This window comes from Oculina patagonica, chromosome 1 (genome assembly GCF_052425735.1).
Source record: "Oculina patagonica isolate OP01 chromosome 1, crgOcupat, whole genome shotgun sequence".
Classification (NCBI taxonomy): Eukaryota; Metazoa; Cnidaria; class Anthozoa; order Scleractinia; family Oculinidae; genus Oculina; species Oculina patagonica.
Window position 1 is genome coordinate 11,475,262 of NC_135758.1, and position 26,225 is coordinate 11,501,486.

The 26,225-nt window shown below is 37.9% G+C and overlaps 2 protein-coding genes across 2 annotated transcripts; one reads left to right on the top strand and one right to left on the bottom strand.

Annotated features, from left to right (window-relative positions):
- Window positions 1–103: 103 nt before the first annotated feature.
- Window positions 104–18,495, bottom strand: LOC144656315 (uncharacterized). Its single transcript, XM_078516546.1, has 5 exons — window positions 18,409–18,495; window positions 5,697–5,893; window positions 4,470–4,828; window positions 3,632–3,829; window positions 104–1,148 (listed from the first exon to the last, which is right to left on the bottom strand). Exons 2-5 carry the CDS (start codon window positions 5,881–5,883, stop codon window positions 810–812), a joined length of 1,083 nt encoding a protein of 360 aa, XP_078372672.1. The 5' UTR covers window positions 5,884–5,893; window positions 18,409–18,495; the 3' UTR covers window positions 104–809.
- A 1,134-nt stretch (window positions 18,496–19,629) lies between these two features.
- LOC144645003 (melanocyte-stimulating hormone receptor-like) lies at window positions 19,630–24,816 on the top strand. The gene is made up of 2 exons (XM_078504539.1): window positions 19,630–19,704; window positions 23,896–24,816. The coding sequence occupies exons 1-2, from the start codon at window positions 19,630–19,632 to the stop codon at window positions 24,814–24,816; spliced, it is 996 nt and encodes a 331-aa protein (XP_078360665.1).
- The last annotated feature ends 1,409 nt before the right edge of the window (window positions 24,817–26,225 follow it).

Consider the following 26,225-nt stretch of genomic DNA (forward strand, 5'->3'; position numbering starts at 1 on the left):
TTTTCATGGTATTCCTGCATATAAAATAATCTGGGGCCGTTTTTCTTGAGCATGAACTCCACAATAAGGTTCTGTAGCTTAGCTGCAGTTAGTTGGACAAATCTGTATTTATTAGCCAATTTAAAAGTAATTTAAATTAAGTTAAGCCGACAGCCATGAAAGAGAGATACGAAATGTTATATGAGCCACATGCTGAAATAAAGAGATCACAATATATATAATTTATTGTAGCAAGTCAAACACTCCCTTCCATTACCTCCAAAGGTAAATTTCAACCCATGTGCTGACATGGCTTGTTATTTCTTGGACAATCACATTGTTCTTTTCCATTATGTCAAGCATATATACTATCTGATCTCCCTTAGTATTTTCACGAAATTTAAATCCCAGCCCTCCAACCTTTGTTCTGTTAGCATAGCAATAGTAAACATTTTTTTTTTGTTCAAGTATATCACATTTCTACTCACAATATGGTCAATACTTAATCAAGAGAAAAAGTCATGAAAAATTACTAAATGACCACCAAAGGGAAATTGCTTTAATCTTTTAGCAAATTATCCCAACTAATATTATAAAGAAATGTGAGGAGATCAGTCAGGAGAATTTGTTTACGTACGGAGAGCGCACGCGCCCGCGATCACTACTGCTAGCCACGATGACAACGAAAACTCAAATGCTTTATTTTCCTATTTCTATGGTTATGGAGCTCCACTCCAAGGCTCTTCGGGCGCTCCGTTGAGAATGTGGCTAGTAAAAAAATCTTAAATGAAAGAACTTTACCTAGCATATGGCATTGAAACAGAATAAGTTTAACTAGGATATTTATCAAATGAATATTCTTTCAGAAAAGGGTAATTTTGTATTATTTTTGTGACACGCTCCTTTTGCTCCTCGGTCCAAACTACCGTGTGTCTTGTGACTGAGGGAGTTCCAAACAAAATCTTGCTGCATTTTTCGATGTAATCCTCAGAACACGTGACTCTCAAATGGTCACACAATCTTTGCAGCGTTTGCTTCGGTCTTAGCACTGTTTCGTGTCCTGGAATATCAAGAACAGAATCTCCATAGCTTTCCCTTACGCTTTGGCTAGAGGCTGCCATTTGGAAGTACCTCTTAATTTCTGCATCCAGGTTTTCTTTGTTATCTATCTGTTGAAAATTAAAGAAAATGTAACTCATATTGAGCGCTATAAGACAAAAAAATTCGATTTAGTGCTGCGATAAGACAAAAAAATTCGATTTAGTGCTGCGCCATGGGGCGCTTAATAAACTTTGGCAGCTCACGAGAGGGCGCTCATTGGTGAAAGTGGGCTTATTTGGGACGAGGCGCTTATTTAGTTTTTTTTAGTAACCTGGCATCTCTGCAATGGCCAAACTAGAAATGGTAAACTTAGTTATCTGCACTAACATGCATGGGAAAATGGTAGCATACCGTAAAATTCCGGCTATAATCCCCCCCCCCCCAGCTTATAAGCCCCCTCGGTTATAAGCCCATCTACCTGGAAACAAAACAATACATCCGATTATAAGCTCCCCGGATATAAACCCCCCTCTGCTTGATGACAGTACTGAACAGGGCTAAATATTGCTTTATTATGCGTTTTTAACTTAAAAATGTATTTCGATCAACACCCCAGTGTGTCATTTCATTTTTTTTACTCCGCTTATAAACCCTTTCGAATATAAACCCCTCCACTAAAAAGCCCACACAAAACCCGTTACGAAGCTGTATAAGCCCAGGGCTTATAACCGGAATTTTACGTTATTTTAGAAGTTTAGTTATCGACATATGCTGGAATTTAGGCGCTTATTATCATCACAATAATAAATGTTTGGGTGAGCGGTTATCGGACACTGTAATTGACGTTACTACACACAAACAAGGACTGTCCATCATTTATGGCTTCTCCGTTGAGCTAACCGAGGATTAGCATGAATTTTTCCTTTAGTTCAGTGAGGTTTTCAGATCTATTTTCTATTTTCTGTCCTCTGGGAGAAATTTAACCCATTTCTGGTTTCTGAACAACCCGGCCTAGTATGCTAAGAGTCTGTTGAAATTTCTTCAAAAGGCTTGATGGAACTTATATTCGGTTGCAAAGCTTGTCATGCTAAAAATATCTAACATTGTCACGGGTTTCGTATTGCCCAAAACCTGTCAGGTGACGCTGTCAATCATAAAAATACTGGACATAGCACAAAGTAAATGCATAAATTACATATAGTAACATTACCAATATGCGATATTATAAAGCAGCACTGGAGTTTAAAGGTCGGGACACACTAGGCGACAAGTCGCTTCAACATATCGCGGGGACAAGTTGCTGCAACATGTTGCCTCGTGTGACATGTTACATTTTTGCGACAATCTTTGTCGCTGAGACAGAATTTTGTCGCTGCGATCAATCGCACGAATTCAAACCATTTTAAATTCGTGCGACTGATCGCAGCGACAAAATGAGGGAAAGCAGTAATGTTGGAGCGTGTACACGCTTCTGCGACAAGTCGCTGCGGCAAAATAGAAATGAACCAACTGAGAGAGTATCATGCATTACAAGTTCACATTCCAACTTTTCCAAATTCGCTGCGTGTGCACCGGACAAGCGCCTTGTCGCAGCGACTTGCTTTGAAGCAGTACACACGGACCTACTTGTCGCAGAAAACTGTCGCTGGGACTTGTCGCCAAGTGTGTCCCGACCTTAAGTGACTAGCAAGTTTAATTTAATTTTCGCGATGCAAATCCTATGAGGTAGTTTCTCAAGAATTTAAACCACCATATATCTCGCACTAAAACATCAGCGGTCTTAAATGATTGACAAGGTCACGTGACATTTTCCTAGATTGCGTGGCTACGGGAGTTATTTTATAGTTTGAACCACTTAAAATAAGGGGCCTGAAATGGAAAAAATGGAATTAGGATTTGCCAATTCTGTGGGATGAATAGTAAGAAGTAGATAGACTTTATTTAACGACGGTAGCTTTGATCAAAAATTTTAATTAATTGTACTTTTGTTTTCAAAAAAGCCGCCAATTGCAGTGACTGCATTAAACGTATACAAGTATCCATATAAATGGGTATGAACAAAGTAGGATCAAATCACCTATATAAGTTTTTATACCAAAAATCGATAGAGAGTTTTAAAGATTCAAATTTCTTTTTAAAAGCTCTCGTGTAGGTTTCGCTTTCATGTCGTCTAGTAATGCATCCTAGGCTTTTGCTCCAGTGTAAGCAAAACTTTTCTGGTACTGATCTGGATTTTAGGCCACTGGGACTGGGAGTCACAAGCAAAAATGGGAATGGGGCTGGAATTTTGGAAAAAATAAACTGGGAGATGGAGGTTTGGAAAAAGGAAGGCTGAAAACTGAAGTTTATAACCCCTACCTTCAGCTCAACTACCTCAAGAAAGGAGAAAATTTAATATCATTTATTTGTCTCGTATTTATCCCTCTAGATTGCTGTAGTCAAGAGTACAGATAGTATCCCGGATTATTTTATAAAATAGTGCTAGCCTACCCTTCCCTTCCCTACATTGCTAATCACATTCTAGAATCGTGTCATAATTTATATTGAGTAATAAAAAAAAGTAAACATCATAATCTAACTGATGTGAAAGACATCATAACCTCCTCCTCACCTTTGCTCCTTCTCTAACAACATCACGTGAATCTGTAGCGCGAAGCATCATAGTTGCTATGTTGTCAAAAGGGTTCCTGGTGACGTGTATAAATTTGATTGGTACTTGAACGGCCTCTTCGATTTCTTCCAAAATGCGCATACTGCCGAGTCTATCTACGGCCATTGCTGTGGCTCCTCCTCTTTTGTCACCTATAACCTAAAATTATAACAAGAAAGCAGTTGAATTACTGACTAACCAACGAGTGAACGAACGAACGAACGAACGTAAGGGCGAACGAACGTACGAACAACTGGCTGACATGACTGAATGAATGAGCGAATGAAGCAAGGAATAAATGAACGCAGGAAGGCAGGGAGGCAGGGAGGCAGGGAGGCAGGGAGGAGGGAGGGGGGGGGGGGGGAGGGAGGCAGGGAGGCAGGGAGGCAGGGAGGCAGCGCTGATTACGCAACAACAAAAATAACAGTTGAATGAATAAATGAACTAACTAGATTACTAACTGAATTACTAACTAACTAACTTCCTTCCTTCCTTCCTTCCTTCTTTCCTTTCTTCCTTCCTTCCTTCCTTCTTTTCCTTCCTTCCTTCCTTCCTTCCTTCCTTCCTTTCTTTTCTTAGTTTGTTATTTAGTTACTCACTAACTCACTAACTCGCTAACTGACTAACTAAATAACAAACTAAGGAAGGAAGGAAGGAAGAAAGGGGAAGGAAGGAAGGAAGGAAGGAAGGAAGGAAGGAAGGAAGGAAGGAAGGAAGGAAGGAAGGAAGGAAGGAAGGAAGGAGGGCAAAAGCAGGTAAGCCGGAAAAATTGAAAGATTTTATTGAGTGACAGACTTGCCTTTATTCTCTCTTTGTATCCTCCTTGCCATGACCCTGGCACATTGTAGTAGTAACCATGTTTGTTCTCTAGCTGGTGGCCAGGACTAGCATGATTTCCAAACATGGCTTCTTCTCTGGCTAGCTGATGAATGCCAAAAAATAACCGATATTTTCGCATGTTTTTCTGTGTCCTTGACTGATATTTTCTAAGATGTGTTATCACATCGTATTGGTCTGTTATTATAATTTCTGGGTGAGCATCTAATATGGCAGCCACTAGGCTGTGACGACTACGAGGGTATCCAATAAACATCACAAACGTCTCCACTCCATCGTACAATTTGAACAGTTTCTCCGCAAAGACGGAAGAAGTTTCCTCTAAAAGAAACAAGCAGACTTAGTTTGATTCATCTGGCATGGTTTTAAAACCTTTAAATTTCGAACTAACCATACAGTTTTCAAGGGGCGTTAGTTTGAATGTGTCGTTATTTTTAAACTAAAATAGGTCACAGCAAGATTGACGGCTAATGTATATAACGACTGACTTCACCAAAAGAGGGATTATAAACATGACCAACTCTTTATATATTTGTTTTAAATGGCAGTCTTTTCTACAACACAACATGTACACACAAGAAAATGTATCAGTCTGGGGGGAGGGGGGTTGTTCTCAAAGTAGTTTTATACGGGGAGGCTCCGCCTCGATGTCCAAACCCTTACCGTTTTAAATACCATTTTGACAGAAGAGGTACACCTTTCGAATACCTTTTATAAGAAAAAGTTACGCCTTTCCAATACCTACATGGCATGACATTTACCTACAACAGGAAGTCTTCTTGTTATTTTTATGTGCCGCGTCATGAAGTGCGTCTGTTCGAAATATTTAAATTACAGGCCATACCTAAAAGACAGATTTCCCTACTCTTTTATATACCTAACCTTGTGAAATTCCTACTCTTTTATACACCTGAAACCTAAAAACGGTACCCCTTTCGGGCAGAGTCTCCCCGTATAGGCCGTTATAGGGAGTTTCCCCCGGGCATATTGTACTAATGCTTCCCACTTTTTGTGTGTAGATTGCAATTTTGCGACATTTCCCTACATGCAAAATTTCCCTAACGTGTCATTACTTTAATTTTACTTCCTCAAATGTTTCGAGATTATCCAGCGATATACCCTGCTCTCTTTCCCACTAAGTGTCTCTAAATCTCCGCAATTCGCCCCTGTCATAGTAATAATAACTTACCATTTTCAAGTTTCTGCCTTGAAGTGGAAGTAAAGTTGTTGCTATGGATACGGTCGTTTCCTTTCCATGCAGGTGTTTCTAGAATTTTGGACGCTTTATTTTCCGTTTTACTGCTAATAATATAAAGAACTACAACTGCAGTCAGCAACAGTGACGTAAACAGCAGAGTGAATCTCTTGGAAGGCATTTGTTATTTTCTGGGAAGAAAAAGTTAACACAGAACATGTAAAGAACGGCCAAGGATCCAATCATTTAACTGAAAATAAGAACAGTCGGCGGTTTAGCCTAAGCTAGAAAATTGAATTTAAATTGAACTTTTCTAAAGTGTGCAAAGTGTGTATTGGCTAAAAATTAATGTAGAACTCGTTTCTAGCAATAAATATTAGCAATGTAAATCACTTGGCTGACGGTTCGTGATTTACAAGCTTGTCTCGTGTTCTCTCAACATCCCGCGTGGTTTGATTACGCCAGTAACCCCCTAGAAAAAGCGGTCTATTGCTTAAATAGAACATTTATAGATAATCTCAGGTCTGTGCATATGCGTCAAAATCTTTCACACAATTTTATAAAGCTCAGAATGAAAACGCCGTAAGGCGGAGAGGCACAACATGATTGCGGCCGAAAATAAATGCAAACATCTGGAATTTACTTGTATTATTTTAACCGCATGACCGAGTAAACATTCACGAAAATACTATTTTTAATATTTCAACTGTTCAGATTGCAAAATGTCACAGGATTAGTCATTTTTTTAATATACGTGAAAGTCTTCTCGCCGCCATCTTGATGTCGTGTGGTGTCAATTTTAATGATATCAAGTGAAAATAAATAACTTCAAACTTTCGTGCGACACATTCGGAACACTGGTTCAACAATGTTGCAGACGCTGGATCATAATGATAAATGCTGTAACCGATTCACAACCATTACTTTCTTCGACGTAGGCAACTTTAAAAAGACTTCTCTGAGCATGAGTTATAAAACCGCTGCGAGAGCGGGAGGGTAAAGCACTGTTTTAAAACAGTTCCTTTACGCAGAATGCTGCAGTGGCCTAAACTTTCAACAAGTCTTTCTCCAATTTTGAAGCGTTTGCCATTATTTTGGTTCCAGAGACTCGAAGTTCGACTTATGTTCGAACACAACAACAACTAACCATATTTATACACGCATACTTAGTCAAGCGGAAAAAGAAATAAAATATCAATGGATCTGTCTAAATGGAAATTTTAAAGTTAATCTGCAAGTGAGTTCTGCTTTTTAAACTATAGATCTCCCAAAGTAACTGATAAAGTTGGAAACAAAGCTCATCTTCTGTGGGAAGTTGTGTTTTGTAAATACACTGTAACTTTGCGCATTAAAGAAAATAAAATTTCAATTGATCTGTCTAAATGGAAATTTTAAATTTTATCTACAAGGTAGTGTTCAGCCATTGAAATTTAAATTTTCTTTTCCCGCTTGACTAATTTTGCGCATATAAAATGGTTATTTCGTTGTTGTTATGTTCAAACCTACAATTTTTGTTGTTCTGAATTAACACCCTCTGAAAAATGCTCAAGGATTCCACTTTTCGATGCATTAACTGATTAACTGATTGCGGTGTAATTGAGAGAAAACTGCCAAGAACCTGAATATATCGGACCTTGCTTTAATTTCGTGTGGGCGAGTTGGTACTCAGTCCTTCTACGCAACAACTGCGAGTACGGAAAGCTAAAACTATAGGTCTCCCAAAGCAACTGATAAAGTAAGAAACAAAGCTTACCTTTCTGTAAGAAGTTGTGTTTTGTAACTACAATGTAACTTCGCGGATTTAATTCTTCTTCGCAGAGGTCAGGACACTTCGACAAAATAATTATACAAATCGCGTGAAGCCTGATTGATTTTGTATGGTAGAGCAGTTTTCAATTGAGTTTCGTAAAACCAAAACCAAAGTAATTACTCTGGCCAATCACAAAGGACACAGACAATCCAGTGAACCAATCAAAACTCGAAGCAAATATATGTAGCTCGCACGAAGCGCGGGAAAACGTGCGCGAGCGAGTCGCGATTGGTTTTGGTTTTACTTGTGATTGGCTGGGAAAGTGGCGCGAGATTTTTAAACCAATCACTAAGCGTCGTAATGTAAAACCAAAGCAAACGCAATTTACTTTCGACACTCAAGTAAAAACCGCTCTAATTTGTCGAAGTAGATTTAGACTTGGAACATTGTTTGCCTATTGTTTCGTTTGGTCTATTGTCTGTATAAGTATAATTTGAATATAATTTCGTGTTGTACAAATACAGTAGAACCCCGATAACTCAAACTCTGGAGGGAAACGAAAAAAAGTTCGAGTTAGCGGGGTCTTGAGTTATCGGGATCAATTAAATATTTAGTTTGCGAAATTATAAATTGATAGTTTACTGATTTTTCAGCACTTCAGTCTACAGTACAGTGCGAACCGAAAATGACGGTCAAATGCGTAATCTGATGGTTGCTCTATTCAATTAACCGTGGCAAGTTAAAAACGGTGCGAACGCCTTGTGATACAACTTCATTGTAGACCACAGAAGATTTAAATTCCTGCGTGGGCGTGTTGGTCTTGTGGTCTTAGTGAGTTTTCGTATAAACGATGAAGGATATCCGTTAGAAACAAGTACCGACGATATATGTTTCTTTTCTTCAGAGATAGCTTATGGTTTTGACTAACAGCCAGCAACGAACTACACGCAGAAATTTCAATCTACTGCGCTCAGAGGTTCTTTACCGCTGCCTACAACAACAAGGCGTTTCTCACCGTTTTTTAATCTGACACAACTCTTCGGTCTCACTTAGTGCGACCGAAAGACGCCCTAGAATTAGGCAAACAACGTCGACGGTGTTGTTTAGAAAATTCCATGTGAATGCGGCAAATTATATATAGCAGAAACAGGCAGAGCGATGCAAGACAGGATAAAAGAACACGACAGAGACATACGGCTTGCTTACACACAAATCTCCGCAGGTTCGGAGCATGTAAACGAAACAAGGCATTTCCTTTATGGAATCAAGTCAAGTTTATCGATCGTGACCCTCACCGATACACTTGCAGGATCGAAGAGGCTATTCAAATAAGACTTTATCCTAAAAACATCAAAAGAGACAGCGGAATTGAAATTCCTGAAGCATGGATACCTACGTTCAAAACAAAAAACATAACAGCTGTTCAACTACAAAGCGGACCTCTGAGGGAACATCACCTGTTAGTAGGAATAATAATGAGGATCAAAATGCACAAATAGCAGCGAACCAACGTGCATAAATAGCGATGCGTAAACAATCGACCTCATCGCTTGATAATGACTAGCAGTATTGCAGTCGAAACGTCACGATCAACTTCTCAAAGCGATTCTATCCACCCTGTCTACTATAACAAGCAAATCCTTTTCAATCGTCCACAAATCCATTTGTCAAGGGACTGCTACATGACAAACTGATAAAAGCAACTGCAAAATGATAAACATTTACATAGCAGCTGGCATCAAAACAGAATTGGATTAGCTGGGATATTTATCAAATGAATATTCTTTCAGAATAGGGTAATTTTTCATTATTTCTGTGACACGCTCTTTTTTCTTCTCGGTCCAAACAACCGTGTTTCTGGTGACTGTAGTAAGCCTTTATTTCAACAGGGTAACTCCATCAGCTTTAACAATTTTAAACTGTTATCAAAAGAGGCCCTAGTAAAAATGAAAACTTTAAAAGTCACAAAAAAATTACAGTGATCATAAAATGGAAGTTAAAAATAACTGTTATAATCTTTCGGAATTCTACGATTTAAAGAGTTCCGAACAAAATCTTGCTGGATTTTTCGATGTAATCCTCAGAACACGTGACATCCAAGTGGACAAATGATGATGACGATGACGATGACGATGACGATGATGATGACGATGACGATGACGATGACGATGACGATGACGATGACGATGACGATGATGATGATGATGATGATGATGATGATGATGATGATGATGATGAATTATATAGCGCAAATTCTAAGCGGCGGTTTGTCCAATTGCGCCTTACAATAAGTGGTAGCTAACAACGAATAGCTATAAATTACAATTCATTAATTTTTCTTCCAAGAATTCTGTATCCTGATAAACCCAAAGGGCTTCAATGTTCCAAACACCCCATATCGGATTGCAGTTTGGATGTTTTGGAACAAAGTCGGAACACCTTCCTAATAAACAGATTTAAGGGGTCGTTCTTCGCTAAAAACCGAGACAAAATAATTGGTATATATAACCACGCTTTATTTTTACTTAGTTGGGATATTTATCAAATGAATATTCTTTCAGAAAAGGGTAATATTTCATCATTTTTGTGACGCGTTTTTTTGCCATTTCCCACCATTTTCAGAAGATTTCCGAAGATTTTCAAAATGTTGTCCGAAGGTCGTACGAATGTTTCCGGACATCTTCCGAACTTTTCTGAAGATTACCGAAGATTGTCGAGGAAGATCCGAAGATATTTCGACTTAATATCGATAAACTTTGACTCATTGAGCATTGAAACATGGCAAACTCTGCGAGCTGATTGGTCAAAAATGATATCACACATGTGTGGATATCATTTTTATCTACACATGTGTGATACCATTTTTATCGATTTGCTACCACTTGCTATACCACTGCCGTTTATATAATAACAACGAATCTTAAACTAAGTGCTACAATAATGATATCAAACAAATTTCCAATGATCGCTGCACAAGTTGGGGTCATTTTCATGACGTCACTGGCTACACACCCTTTATTTTCTCTTCAAGCGCTTATAACTCAAGAACGAGTCTGGTGACCCCCATTTTTCATCATTGAATAATAAGCAGCATGTTAGGAAAGTTAAAGTTAAAAAAATGCTCCGGAGCCGTTTAAGAGCCACTCTCAGTTTTTAAAAATTTAAGGTGACTCTGAAACGGCTCCGGAGAAACTTTTTTAGAGTGCGTTTCTTTGGGAAAAATCCAAATCCGGATTTTTGATCCAAAAACGGATTTTGCGTTTCTTTACCTATATCCGAAAAAGGATTAATCTTGGATCAATGATCTGAAGAATCCACACTACGAGTGGATACATCAGATCATATCTGAATCCGGATTTTTAGGATTCATGATCCGTGCGTTTCTTTGGGAAAGGATTCGAAAAAAGTACCATGGCCCAGCGGTCTTTGCTGTGAAAATACAGGTTCGCTCTTTGTAAACACTGTCATACGGTTAGTTTTCAGGCGTTGTTTCGATCAAAATACAAAAATATTTCACGATAAAAGGAAACGGTAGCTTGATAGGTATGAAGTGTAATTTTAAACTGGATACAGGTTTTCTAGAACGGCCACCGTGTGCCTACGGAAGTTGTATCCTTTTGAAATTGTAAAATTGTCACGAGTGAAGTTTGCATTCGCAAACATTCTTCGTTCTAGAAAGCTCTCAGATGCTTTCTGGCCACATTGTGCTTGAGGCTAAAAAAGAACTATTCGACGTGTGATTTTTGTAAAAGATTTTGTATGCTGAAATTTTTTTAGCTAGGATACATTCGACGAAAAATAAATTTGTGCTGATATTTTATATTTTGTGCGAAATGTGTTTACGGGGTTGTCATGGCAAAAAATCCATTTTCGGATTCTTCGTTTCTTAGGGAGCAAAGTATCCGTGTGATCTAAAATCAATGATCCAATTCTGGATTTTCCCAAAGAAACGCACCCTTAGTTTTGCAAAAAGCCGAACGTAAGAGATCTGAAAAGTGCTGGAAACTGTTGTGGGGCCTCCTTAAAAGGCGCCGGCGCGGATTTACAGCTTCTTTAGCCAATCATAGCACGTATAACTGCTACAAATTTACGTAACCTCAAGCGTTTATCCTTAAGACATCATATTCACACTGATGAAGGGGTTTCTCCGAAACATCTTCTTTTATACAGAATTTTAAGGACTCCGAGAACACCATTGACCACTTATTACAAAATTATATTATACGATTTTGCTCGTGAGCCGGACATCGTGGATGAAATAAACAAGTTTTGAATAGCCAATCAGGAATTGGCCGCGTTTTTGGCGGGCTTTTAGACTAGCCCAGAGTTCCCGACCCCTGACGCAGACCAGAAGGATCGCGGCCTCTGAGGACGAGATTGGTGACAGAATAGAACTATAGCTTGACCCCGACGCTTGGGGGAGTAAAACACAGATTTTCTTTGGGTCACTATTGTTATTGTGAAATTTCGATATCGATGTACAAGAACAAAAATGGAAAGTATATTAAGAACTTCCTTTACCTTTCTGCCTTCTTCTCTAACAATGTCACGTGAATCTTTAGCGCGAAGAAACATGGTTGCTATGTTGTCAAAGGGGTTCCTGGTGACGTGAATGAATTTCATTGGTACTTGAACGACTTGATTGTTTTCTTCAAGAACGCTCAATCGGTTTCGGGCTAATGCTAATGCCATTGAAGTCTCGCCTCCTTTCTTGTCGCCAATAACCCTTCAAAGAATAACGATTTATTACCAACAACAACAATTCACACAAGTAATCAGATCTTTATAATAATGTAATTATGTCTTCAGAAATCGTCACCTTAGATGGGTTCTTGGCTTCCCGTATGGTTTGGTAAGGTGTATCTCAGACCTTAGTTTGTCATAAAACACCCTCATCTAAGAAGCGAATCAGATTGCATCCAACATGATTGATTTCCTAGAGTGTTTAACCCGTTGCAAAACTCCAACTTTGAGGACCCTTTTTATTGAAAGATTTTTACCCTACAATTACCCCGCACGTGAGACGCACTCCACTTTAAAAGTGACTTGGGTGATTATCTTGCCTTTTAGGGGTTACAATTCGTGCACAGGTGCCGTTTAAGGTTAATTTACGTTATTCCACTGAAATAGAACATGACTGTTTATGTTATAGGAACTTTAATTTTGAAACAAAAATGGCGGGTTCCAGCAAACAGCATCTTGTTTATACCCAATAAATCCTCATTAAATCACCATGATTAAAGTCATGATTGCTTGCTAAATTTACGTTTACGACGATTATTGTTATTCTACACTGAGAACTGGTCCATATTTATTCTACAGAAAGAAAATTACTACTCAATTCAAAACAACAGAAAAAAATGATAGGTCGCCATACCCGTTTTCGAGAAAATTACGATTTACCTCTGGCGAGGTCCAGCCGTAAAAATAGCCGCCATTTTCAATGCGCACACTAATCACGCGTGAAATTATGTGCAGTGAGGATGCACAATGCAATACTGGGGAATTACCTTAAAGTCATCTAAAATGACCTCTGATAGAGCTATTCCAAATGACAGGAAAGACTTGTTATAGATTACTTGGACCTCTTAGGAGTTAGAATGAATTTGACCCACGCTCACAAAACAATATTTGGATACGTTTTAAAAGTTCCCTTCAAGTATTTTGACGATCACCCTATCACTTGTGTATAAAAGTCCTTTGCGGGTCATGAGGCAAGTCTACATCTGCCACAAGATTCCAAAGTCCCAGTTGGCACAGCTCTTTCGATCACTGACAGCGCAAGCCCATCTCACCACCACGACAAATTACCGCTTATTACATGTTAGAAAATATTTGTAATTATAACCTTTGTTCTCTCCAACAAAATTTAAGAAACGGCAACAACAACAACAACAACAAAGCAAAAGACTATAATTAGGTGAAGAAAGGCATGCGATAAGGGACTGGGCTTCTCCGCAAGATCGGCTACTGGTGGCCTGTGTTGTATTCTGTTTAAAGAGTAAATGGTATGCCTTGTTCGAAAGGGAGTAGGGTGTTTAAGTTTCATGGACAAGGTCACAAGACCAAGCCACCGATTTGAAAATACAGCTTGTTTACCTTCATTCTTTGCTCGTATCCTCCTTGCCATAAGCCAGGAATATGGTAAGTGTACGTGTACGTATTTTTTTCCAGGAGCGTACTATTAGCGGCAGCACGTATTCCAAACATAGCTTGTTCCCTGGAAAGCTGATGAAGGTCGTAAAATAACTGATATTTTTGCATGTTTTTCTGTTTAAGTGTCGATGACTGGTATTTTCCCCAATTTTGTATCAAATCGTACTCATGTGGTATGATAATTTCTGGGTGTGCATCCAATATGGCGCCTACTAAGCTGTGACTACTACGAGGATATCCAATGAACATAACAAATGTCTCCACTCCGTCGTACAATTTGAACTGTTCCTCTGCATAAGAGAGGGAAGTAGTTTCTTCTGAAAGAAACAGGCAGACTTATAATTATATAAATAGTAAGGTCCTCTCGTTTTTAAAATTGAGAACGTTCAAGGGACGTTAGTTTGACAGTGTCCCTATACTAGATCTGACATAATTTACGGCTAATTAACAAAAAATGTTTAAAAATATGACGAACTATATCTGAGCGATTTTCCAAAATATTCACAGTCTTCACAAGGCATTCAAATCTCACACAAACATGCTCAAAGGGGCCAGAACCTAGCTAGGCCAAGCAGTGAAAAGTGATATCCTCTTTTCCCCCAACTTTTTACGGATACTCGCCAGCTGAGCACCAGCGGATAGCCCAGACCCTAGAAAGGTCACCACAAAGGTCACCACACCATCATTGACGTTATGCCACCCCCCCCCCCCCCCCATGTGAATTCGCTGAGATATATTTAAAGGGTATTCTTGTCTACAATGCAACACGCACTTGCAGTTACACGTCCTATTCGTTTGTGTGCACATTGCGCTTTTATCACTGCAACATGTCGGATCATGTCGCTGCGACATCTTTCCTCGTGTAATTGTCACAGATGTTCCCAGATTTTCAAATTTCCAATGACATATCCCCACCCCCCTTAGTGTTTCTGAATTCCCACAATCCACCACTATAATAATAATTACCCTATCACGTTAATTTTAACTAACCATTTGTAAGTCTCTGGCTTGATGTTGGAGCAAAGTTGTAGCCATTGATACGGGCGTTTTCTTTCCGTGAAGTCATTTGTGAAATTTTGGATGTTTTACTTTCTATTTTGCTGCTAATAATGTAAAGAACTACAGCATCGATGGCCAACAGTGTCGTAAACGGCAAAAGAAGTCTCCTACAGGAAACCATTGGTTATTTTCTGAAAAAGGGAAAATTAAATCGACAGATCTTAGGACTATATATAGGTAGCCTGACTACTTCATAACAATAAACTTTAAGCAGTTTATAACAGTGGTTAATATTTGACCACCTTTTACAGTTTTTTGGCTAGAAAGGCACGACCTTGCTATGCGTTTTATATCATTATATGTTTAGCTTATAACCATCATCCATCCTCATTGCGCCATTAGACGCATACAATGCATCAGCTTATGAACATACAGACAAATTCTTTCTGTTTTATACAATAAGACAGATTAGATATTGGCTTCATAGCAAAAATTTTCTCTCGGAAATTCACCAAAGTCAACAAAAGTGATTGTTAATAATTGCGGCCTTCTTTTTTCTGCAACCATTAAATAAAACGTACAAATGTACATAGGTAAGTACCTATGAAAGCTTAAAGTTGTTCGCGTGTTAATTTTTCAATATCTTGAGAAAGGGGAGATGAGATTATAGAGGTGGGAATGATATTCAAAAGTTGAAGTTCTAGAGGGTGTTTCTTAGAGAAAGGGGCTTTATAAAGAGGGAAGGAAATAGCTTACAGAGCTTCCACGGAAATCTGTTTCTTATACGTCCTAATTATCAATAATTTACTAGTGCTTTTTAAGTTCTTTTATACATGACTGCAATTTTTATTTCAATAAAATGTACCGCACAATACGATAGAACACAATACCAAAGCATTTTATTCTCCAGTTAACGTAACAACGTATATTTTCTGTGATATTTCAAATATTAGGTTTTGCCTTACTTAAGGGGGAGACCATTAACTAAAAAATATTGGACACTATGGATGACTTCTAACTGTCATATCTTGCGCTCCCGTAGCATCCTGGTAAGCTGTGTGAGATTTTAGGATCTTTGTGTTCTGGTCACGTGAATTACAAAATTTTGTCATCAGTACCAAAAATGAAGGCAACCTCCAATAGAACAAAGCCGAAGATATGACGCTTAAAAGTCATCCATAACAACCACTAAGAGCCTAAATAGCCTAAATTTTTGTTAACTATCATTTATCTCAGAGCCTGTTTAGGCTAACCTGGAGAAATAAGGTTCTTACTGGCGGGTTTTTACTGCATTATAGGACATTTAAAATAGTTCCAGGTCTGTGCGTATGCGTCAAAATCTTTCACACAAATTTATAACGCTCAGATTGAAAACGCCGTAAAGCTATGTCCCGCGGAGAGGCACAACATGATGGCGGCCAAAAATCGATGTAAAAAATCGTTTGCATGCTTCTACGCGCGTAACAAAATTAAGTAAAAGAAGTCCGCCATTGTTTAACTGTCTCCGCGCTGCGAAACATTTCAAAGTCAAAGCATTCAAGCAGATTTTTATCTCTTAGTTTTTCGCTTTTATGCTTCTACGCGTCACAAAATTTGATAAAAGAAGGCTGCCATTGTTTAACTGTCCTGCGCTGAGAAATCATTTCAAAGTCAAAGCATGCAAGCAGATTTTTTTCTCTTAGTTTTTCGTTTTTATGCTTCTACGCGCGTCACAAAATTAAGTAAAAGAAGGCCGCTATTGTTTAACTGTGCTGCGCTGCGAAATCATTTCAAAGTCAAAACATTCTGTTTGGTCAAGGCACTACAAAAAATTTTAAACATTTCTGCAATTTGAGTACTTTTATTATCAAAGTAAGTTTTGTATGTGAAGCGTGTAGCTTGAGCCGCTTCAAGGGCTGACGAACTTTAAACAGATAGCTTTTGCTGCTCGAGCGGCTAAAAGTTTTCTTTGCATGGAACGGTTGAACGGCTAGTAAATTTCTTCACACGGAACGGCTACACGGCTCGAACGGCCAGTAAATTTCTTCACACGGAACGGCTGCACGGCTCGAACGGCTAGTCAATTTCTTCACACGGAACGGTCACACGGCTCGAACGGCGGACAATTTTTTTTACACGGAACGGCCACACGGCTCAAACGGCCCTTAATTTATGTTATACGGATAGCTTACACGGCTCAAACGGCATCCCTTTCCGTGCACACGGCTACTGAACGGCAAACGCGCGGCTATCCGTGTCAAAACGGCAAGTCCTAAGGAACGTTTTCGCGTGAGAGGTCACACATCTGAAGTTTACTTCTATTATTTTAACCTCACGAACAAGTAAACATTCACGTAAATACTATTCTTAATATTTCAACTGTTCAGATTGCTAAATGTCACAGAATGAGTCATTTTTTAATATACCCGTGAAATTCTTCTCGCCGCCATCTTAAGGTCGCGGGGGATACCTACGGCATGAATAAATTCATTAGGCGAAATTTTGCTTGACCTGCATCTTTTAAAACGCTTATTTCTCGGCCGTTATGGGTGCGATTAAGCTCACATTTTACAGAGACGTAAAGAAATGATGGAATATTATGAATATCATCGTTTATTTGGAAGATTTCACTTGACGGCGGTGATATAGCCTCGTAAGTGACAAATTGGGAGAAACATGATTTTGTGGCAGAGTTTGTGGATCGATTAGGAGACAGCACACTGCGATCTTGTCAATAACTGATCAGTCAATACCTCTAGTGTGTCATAACAGAAGCGGATTTTTAAATTTAAAGTTTGCCAGCAAGTTATGATGGTTTAAATGCGCAAATTTGAATTTAATGCTTTCTATCTCTTTCTAAAAGCGCTCTTTTAAAATTTCGCTTCTGTTATGACACACTACAGTATTCCTAGTTTGCCTCTCTGCAGTGGCAGGTCGTGAAGTTCTATATCCGCGATAAATTCTCTGCCCAAAATTGTCGGAAAAGTCCAAACTTTGAGATTTCCGAAGGTGTCCCGATCAAAACACGGTTTCAAAATGGTAATTATGGTAATTATATTCCACGCTTTTGTGGTGGGAACAATGCGTTTTTAAAAAGACATAAACAATTCCACACGCAAACACATCAAATCACGCGCGCGTGCTCATATTTTTATGCAAATATCTCGTCGTAAAGTTGTCGATGTCAGTCGTTGCACTTCGTGCATACGCTTTAAATAAATGCATAATAATGAACCTAAGCTGTCCCCCGGGACCTTAATGGGTCCTTAATGTCGTGTGGTGTCAATTTTAAAGATATCAAGTGAAAATAAATAATTTCAAACTTTCGTGCGACACGTTCGGAACACTGGTTCAACAATGTTGCAGATGCCGGAACATAATGATAAATGCTGTAACCGTTTCACGACCATTACTTTGTTAAACTTAATTAAGCAGCTTCAAAGAGACATGATATTTTTAGAATGCATTCGACGCGAACCTTCTCTCAGCATGAGTTATAAAACCGCTGCGGGAGGGGGGAGGGAACAAGACGGGTCTGTTTTAAAACAGTTCCTTTACGCAGAATGCTGCAGTGGCCTAAACTTTCAAAAAGTCTTTCTCCAATTTTGAAGCGTTTGCCACCATTTTGGTTCCAGAGACTCGAAGTTCAACTTATGTTCGAACATAACAACAACTAACCATATTTATACATGCATACTTAGTCAAGCGGAAAAACAAATAAAATATCAATGGATCTGATTTTAAAGTTAATCTGCAAGTGAGTTCTGCTTTCTAAACTATAGATCTCCCAAAGTAACTGATAAAGTAAGAAACAAAGCTTACCTTTCTGTGAGAAGTTGTGTTTTGTAACTACAATGTAACTTCGCGGATTTAATTCTTCTTCGTAGAGGCCAGGACGGTTCGACAAATTACGCAAAACTCGTAAAGCCTGATTGATTTTGTAGGGTAATTTGTCAAAGAAGATTGGGACTGGGAACATTGTTTGGCTATTGTTTCGTTTTTTCAATCTAGGGACAACCGCACAAACAAGATATTGACAATCATTTTTTGTGATTTTTGTGGTTGGTTAAAACGTTTCAAACATTATTTCACTGTTTTTGTAGCTAGAAAATACAGTTGAACATCTCTAATACGGACACCGAAGGCACTGAGCAGTGTGTCCGTATTAGAGAGGTGTCTCTATATAACGTCACTTTTAAGACTTCACTGACAGCTTGAAGTGTTCAGTAACTAAAATGAGGCCCACAATCATCTTTTAACTGCATCTAAATCGTTTAATATGCAGCATTGAGACACACTGTCTAACAGCTGTTTTCAAACAAAATGATCTTCAACGCAATACTGCATTTATAAATTGGCATTAAGCACAATTCCGAAAACGTCTAAGATAAATAAGCGTTGTTTTTTTTTTTGTAACTACAAACAGGAAATTGTATTACATACACAAACTATCATCCCGTGATCTCGGTATTGTGCGTTACCCGTATTAGAGTTGGTCCATATTACAGAGTTTTCTGAAAAAAAATGTGTGAGAACTTTGTCGGGCATCGGGTATTGTCTGTTATAGAGAGGTTTACGTAAGGTGAGGTTCGACTGTACCATGAACGCCACAGCCATGAAAGAGGGAGTGTACATGTAGAGAAGTGCAACTTCTTCGGGGAGTTTCAAACACATTAGACCCTCGCCCTGATCATGAGTGATTCATAAATTGCAGACAATAGGCTACCTTATACCAACCTCTCTCAGTACAAAGCTCGTTTATGGAGACAATACGGAGCATGATATCCTTCTTGATAATGTCAATGAGACGTAAAGATAAAGATAAAGATATACCAACGAGAATTTCGCTCGCTTATTTCCTTAAACCAAACAACTCAACGTAAACAATAAGCAATTATTGGATGAGGTTGAGCATGATAGCGGAGCTCCTTAGCGGCTCGCAGGGCCGCAGAGCGGAGCCCCATACCCATAAAAAAGCACAATAAAATAAGAAAAAAAAGCACAAATGCAGGAAAACCTTGCCTCTCAGTTTTCATGGTCAACATGGATAGGGGCATAGTTCGCGGGCGCGTGCGAACGTCGTACGGAGTTGCGCATCATGGCCGCCATAGTTTGATGGTAGAAATAGTGAAGCAAGAAGGCCGTATATAGGCGGCCGTATAAAGGCGGCCTTTAAAATTTAAAGAGGTTTGAAAAGAAAAACAAGAAGCAATGAAACAAAATGTGGCTGAAAATTACGTGTAGACTGAGTAATAGACCGCCAAAAAAGTGGACATTGAGAGCCATAATCGATCGATGACTTTCGTGTCTATCTGTAAAGCCAGCATCGTACATGAAGGAGCATTCGAAAGCTAAATCGGGTTGATATAATAAACAAACCATTTTATTGCTACGGGGTAAAAAAAAAAGAAAAAAAAAGGAAAAAAAAACCTCGACCCTCTGGGACTTGAACTCACGACCTTCCGATCCGCAGACTGGCACCTTACCGATTGAGCTAATCCAAAAGACTCTGCGTTACTCGTTGAATATATCCTATATTAATGTAACAGATATTGTGGAGTCTACTAAACTGCTGCGAAACTATAACAGGATCGCGAAACTATTTTCTATTGCTAGAAAGCAGATAATTTACTGTACTCTAAAGTAATTTTTCGTGCCATGAGTAATGATTTTGCACCGCTTTAAGATTATTATTTTTGTCGTACTGCTGACATTCAGTTGTTTAACCGTGAGCTATTTAAATTTGTCTTGAACCTATAAACCGCCATAAACATTAGTAATTTGGCCGCTTATTCACTAGAATGAAAACATTGTAAGCTCCAGTGAAAATTAAATAAATGGGGAGCTCCGCTTTTAGGCTTGCCTAAATCTACATATTATCGTGAATTATCAAAACCGACGTCTGTGTTCACATGCTACTGTATATTGACATCCTCGTTCCCAGGGCTTTTTCCGTTCAAAATTACCAATGGAAAAGCCCTGGGGTCGAGGCTGGTATATTGACTGAATGCTCTCGACCAATCACATATTTCAAAGTAATTCTAATGTATAATATTAAAGTAAGCGGGACGTTTGGTCACACTAATAATAAACAATTTAACTGAAGAGAGACGTGCTCACGCACACTTAAGATTAAAATAATATAAAGATGAGCAAGTTTAGAGAAATATATCATGACAATAAGCAAGACGTTTAATTTGCTCACACGCGCTATAAGTGATTTTACTTCGCCCAAAAAAGCAAGCGAGACTTTTACTCGTAATGTAAAAAGGAAAAAAATTAAAAATTCTTCCGTCCAGATTTAAACCAACGACCGGGCCGGTCATACAGCACAACTACTGTAGAACTGCTCTATACCAACTGAGCCATTGCAAATTTGTACGGTACAGGATATTTTGTTTTGATTACTTAAATGTTATTTTTAGACGCGCTTTAGAAAGTCGTTAATTACAAGGCTATTACTAGCTATGAGTAACAAAACAAACCAATGGCTCTATTTTAGCCAGTCATACAGAGATAATGTCCACCAAATTCCTGATCTTGTAGCGTTGATATTGAAGGAGAGCGAGTGATTTATGTCTATATATATGCAATTACAGAGCAATGTACGGGTGCGTTGAACAGAATTACTAATTTCTCGACTCTTGAAAGATTCTCACCAAAAACAAAAATGTAGGGTTATTAAGAGTTATACAGAGATACTAAATGCCAAATTTTTTGACTGAAAGGTGTAATATTTGAGCGGTAGAATTATTTAATCGCAGAATTGTTTTACATAATTACAGAGCAATGTATGGGCACGTTGCACAGAATTGCAAATTTCTCGGCTCTTAAAAGATTTTCATCAAAAACAAAAACGTAGGGTTATAAAAAAGAGTCAAACAGAGATACTTCATGCCAAATTTTAGACTGAAAGATTTAATTTTCAAGCCGTAGAATTATTTAATCAGTGGTACTTATTTAATTATTAATTGAATTATTTAAAGAGCAATGCATGGGCACGTTGCACTGAATTGCAAATTTCTCGGCTCATGAAAAATTCTCATCAAAAACAAAAACGTAGGGTTATAAATAGTCAAACAAAAATTATTCATGCCAAATTTTAGACTGAAAGGTGTAATATTCAAGCCATAGAATTATTTAATGGTACTTATTTAATTATTTATTTAATTTTATTTATTTTATATCTTGTTTGTGTCATTATTTATTCCATTTCAAAATTACAAAGATAAATATAAAGCAGAACAAGTAGAAGAAGAGAAATGGAAAAGGGCAAAATATAAATAGTTAATTTGATGCCCTTGATTAAATAACAATAATAATTTTGGATAAAACAGTTGACTTAATTAATACTGAGCAAAATAAAACAGGTAAAGTGCTTTTTTAAAACGTTTTCTAGCTGGCAAATTACGTATAGATAAAGGAAGGTCGTTCCAGCGGTAACATCCAATGACAGTAGGGCAACCAGAACAAAGTTCATGACTCATTACTTGTGTTGAGTAATGTTTGTTCCCGGGGGGGGGGGGGGGCACTCAAAAAAGTTTTATAGGGGGAGGCTCCGCCCCAAGCTATTACCCCTTACCCTTTTATATACCTTTTTTAACAGAAATTGTACCCCTTTCGTATACCTTTTACTGAAAAAGGTACCCCTTTCATATACCTAAAAGACGTTACATAGCCTTAGAACAGGACGTTTTCTTGTCATTTTTATGTAGCGCTGAGTAAATTAAAATAATACAGCCATGAAGTGCGTCTGTTCGAAATATTTTAATTACTGGCCTTTTAAATAACCTGAATGACGGATTTTTATACCCTTTCATATACCTAAACTTGTGAAATCGCTACCCTTTTATATACCTGAAGCCTGAAAAAAGTACTCCTTACGGGTGGAGCCTCCCCGTATAGGCCGTTATATGGAGTACCCCCCCCCCCCTCCCCGGGTGTTTACTAAGGGACTTAAACTGGGGTTCCAGGTTCGCAAGCGTTTATTGACCAGCAGGTTCAAATCTAGGTGGTCCAGATCTATTACGACACCTGCAGCGAATAACAAAAACGCTTATGAATTAAGAAGTAAGGTTATGAATTTTTATAATCCTGACAGTTTTTTAACTTTTGCATATTCCACCGAAATACTTGTATATAGACATTGTGATTTGAATCCTGTCCTGGCAATGATTAAACAGAACCTTTCACGGTAACGAAACGTTTTTTTTTTTTCTAGTTTAGAAAGTGGAATCCGTTAGCATTTTGAAGAGAGCATCAATTCGGAGCAATATCAATCTCCTACTGTGCAAAAAGTATTGCTTTGTATTTAAACATGTTTATTAAAATTTAAATTCCGTTTCACCGCTTGATTTCATGAGAGTCCGTGTAAAAATCGATAGAAAGGGTTTCTTCTTAGCTTTCAAAGAGTCTTTCAAGGGAAGCAGTGTGTTTTGAGTCTTTTTTGTACATTTCAGTTGAACAAAAACCTCAATAGTAATAAAAAATAAGGTGATTCAAGTGAATTGTATTGCGCATCCCTACTGCGCATAAATGTTTGCGTCATTTATCGCGCGCATGAACGCGCGTGCACACAAAACACTACACGGGTTTCCTTCAGTAAAATCTCGGCAGCGAAATAAATGGTAGTTTTTATTTTCTTTTTAAACGAGCATAGTGTCCCCCCTTTTTTGTTACATAGATTTAAAAAAACACTCTCTATGATATATCTATTTTAAAAACATTTGATTTCTCGATTTTGAAATATCATTCACGGAATCGTCATTAATATCCGTATTTACGTGTTTCAATGGAAAAGTATAGTTGCTTTTTATTACACTTAGGACCATTATTACATTTAGGACCACAAGTTATTACAATTTGGACCTTTATTACATTTGAGGCTTCAATAGTGCTGTCCACCCTTTTTAAAACTGGGGTCTGGGGTATAAATACGTCGAGGACATTGAATTACAGCCAATAGAATAGGAACACTTCAAGCTCAATTTTCATTACCAGCAAAGCGGTTGCTAAAAAGTTATTTTTAATTACTGAAAAACGACGTTAATATTCAAAATGACTCCAGACCCTAGCTAGCTGTTTACTTATTATACACACAGAACAGGCTAGAAAACAACTAACTGACAGCTTATTGTCAGAATTGTCTTTTACCGTTGGAAGAGGAAATTAGAGAAAGGGTAGTATTTTGCAAATTTCTGCGTACGCTGACGGTTTCTGTAAACAACTAGCGAACAGCTCCGACCTTATTTTAAAAAGCAAAAACAACAACAAAATAATCAGATTCTCAAGCTCGTCATGATTGCTTAGTTCTGCGCACAAAAGTTGGAGAAATTTAAAATAGTTCTACTTCATCATGGAATTTTAATGTTAACACTGTGTGTGTTAATCTTGACTTTTTCTGTTGTGGCAATTTTTGGAAATCTCCTTGTTATTCGCGCTTTGTGGAAAGCCTCATCGGTACCTGCTGCTTTAAAGAAGTTGTTCCTAAGTCTTGCGGTTTCTGATCTTACGATGGGATTATTTGCGCAACCAATGTTTGGTGTAATTCTCGCAGTCATGATAAACAAGGCAACCAGTGGAGACTATAGCTTGGACTTGTTTTGTCCAACAATTTTCATTGTCGGTAATTTATCTTTATTCCTTCTGTCTTGTGCATCGTTTTTAAATGTAACCGCCATTGCTGTCGATAGACTCCTCGCAATTTTCCTTCATCTCCGGTATCAAGAACTTGTGACTCCAAAACGTATCACAACTGCCTTGGTGTCTTTATGGTTAATAAGTGGTGTCGCAGCTTCCATCTACATATTTCTTCCCAATAACAGCGACAGGGTATCCGACGTGCTTTTATTTTGTGGCCTTCTTGCGACAACTGTGGCTTATATTCGTATTTACAAAACTGTAAGACATCATCAGAATCAGATTCAAATCCAATGTCAGTTCCAACATGATCAAGCGATGGAGGTTCTTCGTCAAAAGAAGTCGGCCATCAACGCTTTGTTTGTTTATGTTGTTTTCCTAGCGTGTTATGTTCCTTATTTATGCAGCACAATTTTGTTAATAGTGGATGGACGTCGAATTTCATTTTTGGCAGCTTATCAAGTATCGCTGTTCTTGGTTATTCTAAACTCTTCAGTGAATCCGGTAATTTATTGCTGGCGATATCGTGAGATTCGCGAAATCGCTAAGAACACCGTGAAGGAAATATTGCGCACTACCTGGAATAAATGATAAACATGATAACAGCTTATCAGTAGTGACATAAGCTAGTCAGAACAAAAAATACTTCCCATTTCCCCCAATAACGAGGTTTAAACGAGAGAAACTTCAATTTCCTTTTTTTTTTATTTTTTTTTTTATTAGTGTTGATAGTATTTACAAGCTTAAGTTACAGTAGACCATACAGCGTACATATAACAGAAGCGTTTTACAGGATATTGAGATTAGCTACTTGAGATTATAATTGTATGAACAATGCATATAACTATCATATTTAGTTACAATGAAAAAAAACAAGTTACGACAAAAGAATTTAGTTTTTTTTTTATTGCACAGAGAGAAAAAAAAAAGAAAAAGGAAAATATATATATATATATATAAAAAATTACAAGAGATTTCCGTATGTTTGATTGAACTTATTAAGACTGTTATTTTGTATGGCAATTTCTCTTTGTATATTAAGTTTGTCCATTAAGAGTGCGAGAAAGCTGTTGAAACATAATTTTTCGTCGTGTAAGCTTTTACAGTATATGGAGTACTTAGCAATAAGAAGCGTGTAGTTTAAAGCGTACATGTGAATCTTGTTGTCAAAAATTCCATATATAATTATAGATTTTAATAAGGTAATATTTTCTTTAGTTTTGCTGGACCACCAATTTTGAAATAAATTCCAAAAAGCTAAAGTTGAAGGACAGTGCAAAAACATGTGATCTAAAGAATGTCTGTCAGTGAGACATTGAGGGCATATGTCATTATTCGATATATTATGAATAATCTTGAATTGAAACATTGATATCTTAATGTCATTTTTTATCTGGAAAGGTAATTCATAAACTCTGTTTATGTTTGCTGGATTAAAACCATACCTTAAGATTTTGCCTTCAGCGGTGGGGGGTAAAAAGGCGTTTTTTATCATAACGGAGTAGACGGTTTTGGTAGAGATTTGATTAGTTGTATTTTCATTTTCCGGCATTTGCCGGGGATTTCTTTTTATTGCTAATTTCCAATTCGACGGAATGCAATTTATCAATCCAAAATATAAAGTGAAAGGTGTTTCAAGATGAAATTTTTCGGAGAATTGATTAAAAGAAAGGAAATTACCGTCGTCTTGAAGAAGGTCTTTAATACGTAGAATATTTTTTTCGAACCAGTTTTTATAAAAAGGTGTTTTGCCTTCGATTTTTATGTTGCGGTTATTCCAAATTATTTCATTGTGTGGAGATGTAACGTTTTGAAAAGGTTGTTTTGTGCTTTGCCAATGTTTTAAGACTTCGTGATAGAAACTTGGGAGGCGGTTAAGTTGCAGGGAATTGATATCATAATTGCAGTGTGTCAGAAAAGACAGTCCTCCATAATTTTCCAACGCAATCTCGGGGATAATCTTCCAGGATGCGTCAGTTCTGGTTTGCAAACGTGGTATC

Excerpts from the sequence above, each read along its gene's own strand:
- LOC144656315 (XM_078516546.1), bottom strand. The coding sequence starts at position 5,883 with ATGCCTTCCAAGAGATTCACTCTGCTGTTTACGTCACTGTTGCTGACT. Across the intron at positions 3,830-4,469 it reads GATACAAAGAGAGAATAAAG|GTTATAGGTGACAAAAGAGG; the intron begins GCAAGTCTGTCA and ends TTATAATTTTAG. Across the intron at positions 1,149-3,631 it reads TTGTTAGAGAAGGAGCAAAG|ATAGATAACAAAGAAAACCT; the intron begins GTGAGGAGGAGG and ends AATTTTCAACAG.
- LOC144645003 (XM_078504539.1), top strand. The coding sequence starts at position 19,630 with ATGGATAGGGGCATAGTTCGCGGGCGCGTGCGAACGTCGTACGGAGTT. Across the intron at positions 19,705-23,895 it reads ATGGCCGCCATAGTTTGATG|TTCTGCGCACAAAAGTTGGA; the intron begins GTAGAAATAGTG and ends ATGATTGCTTAG.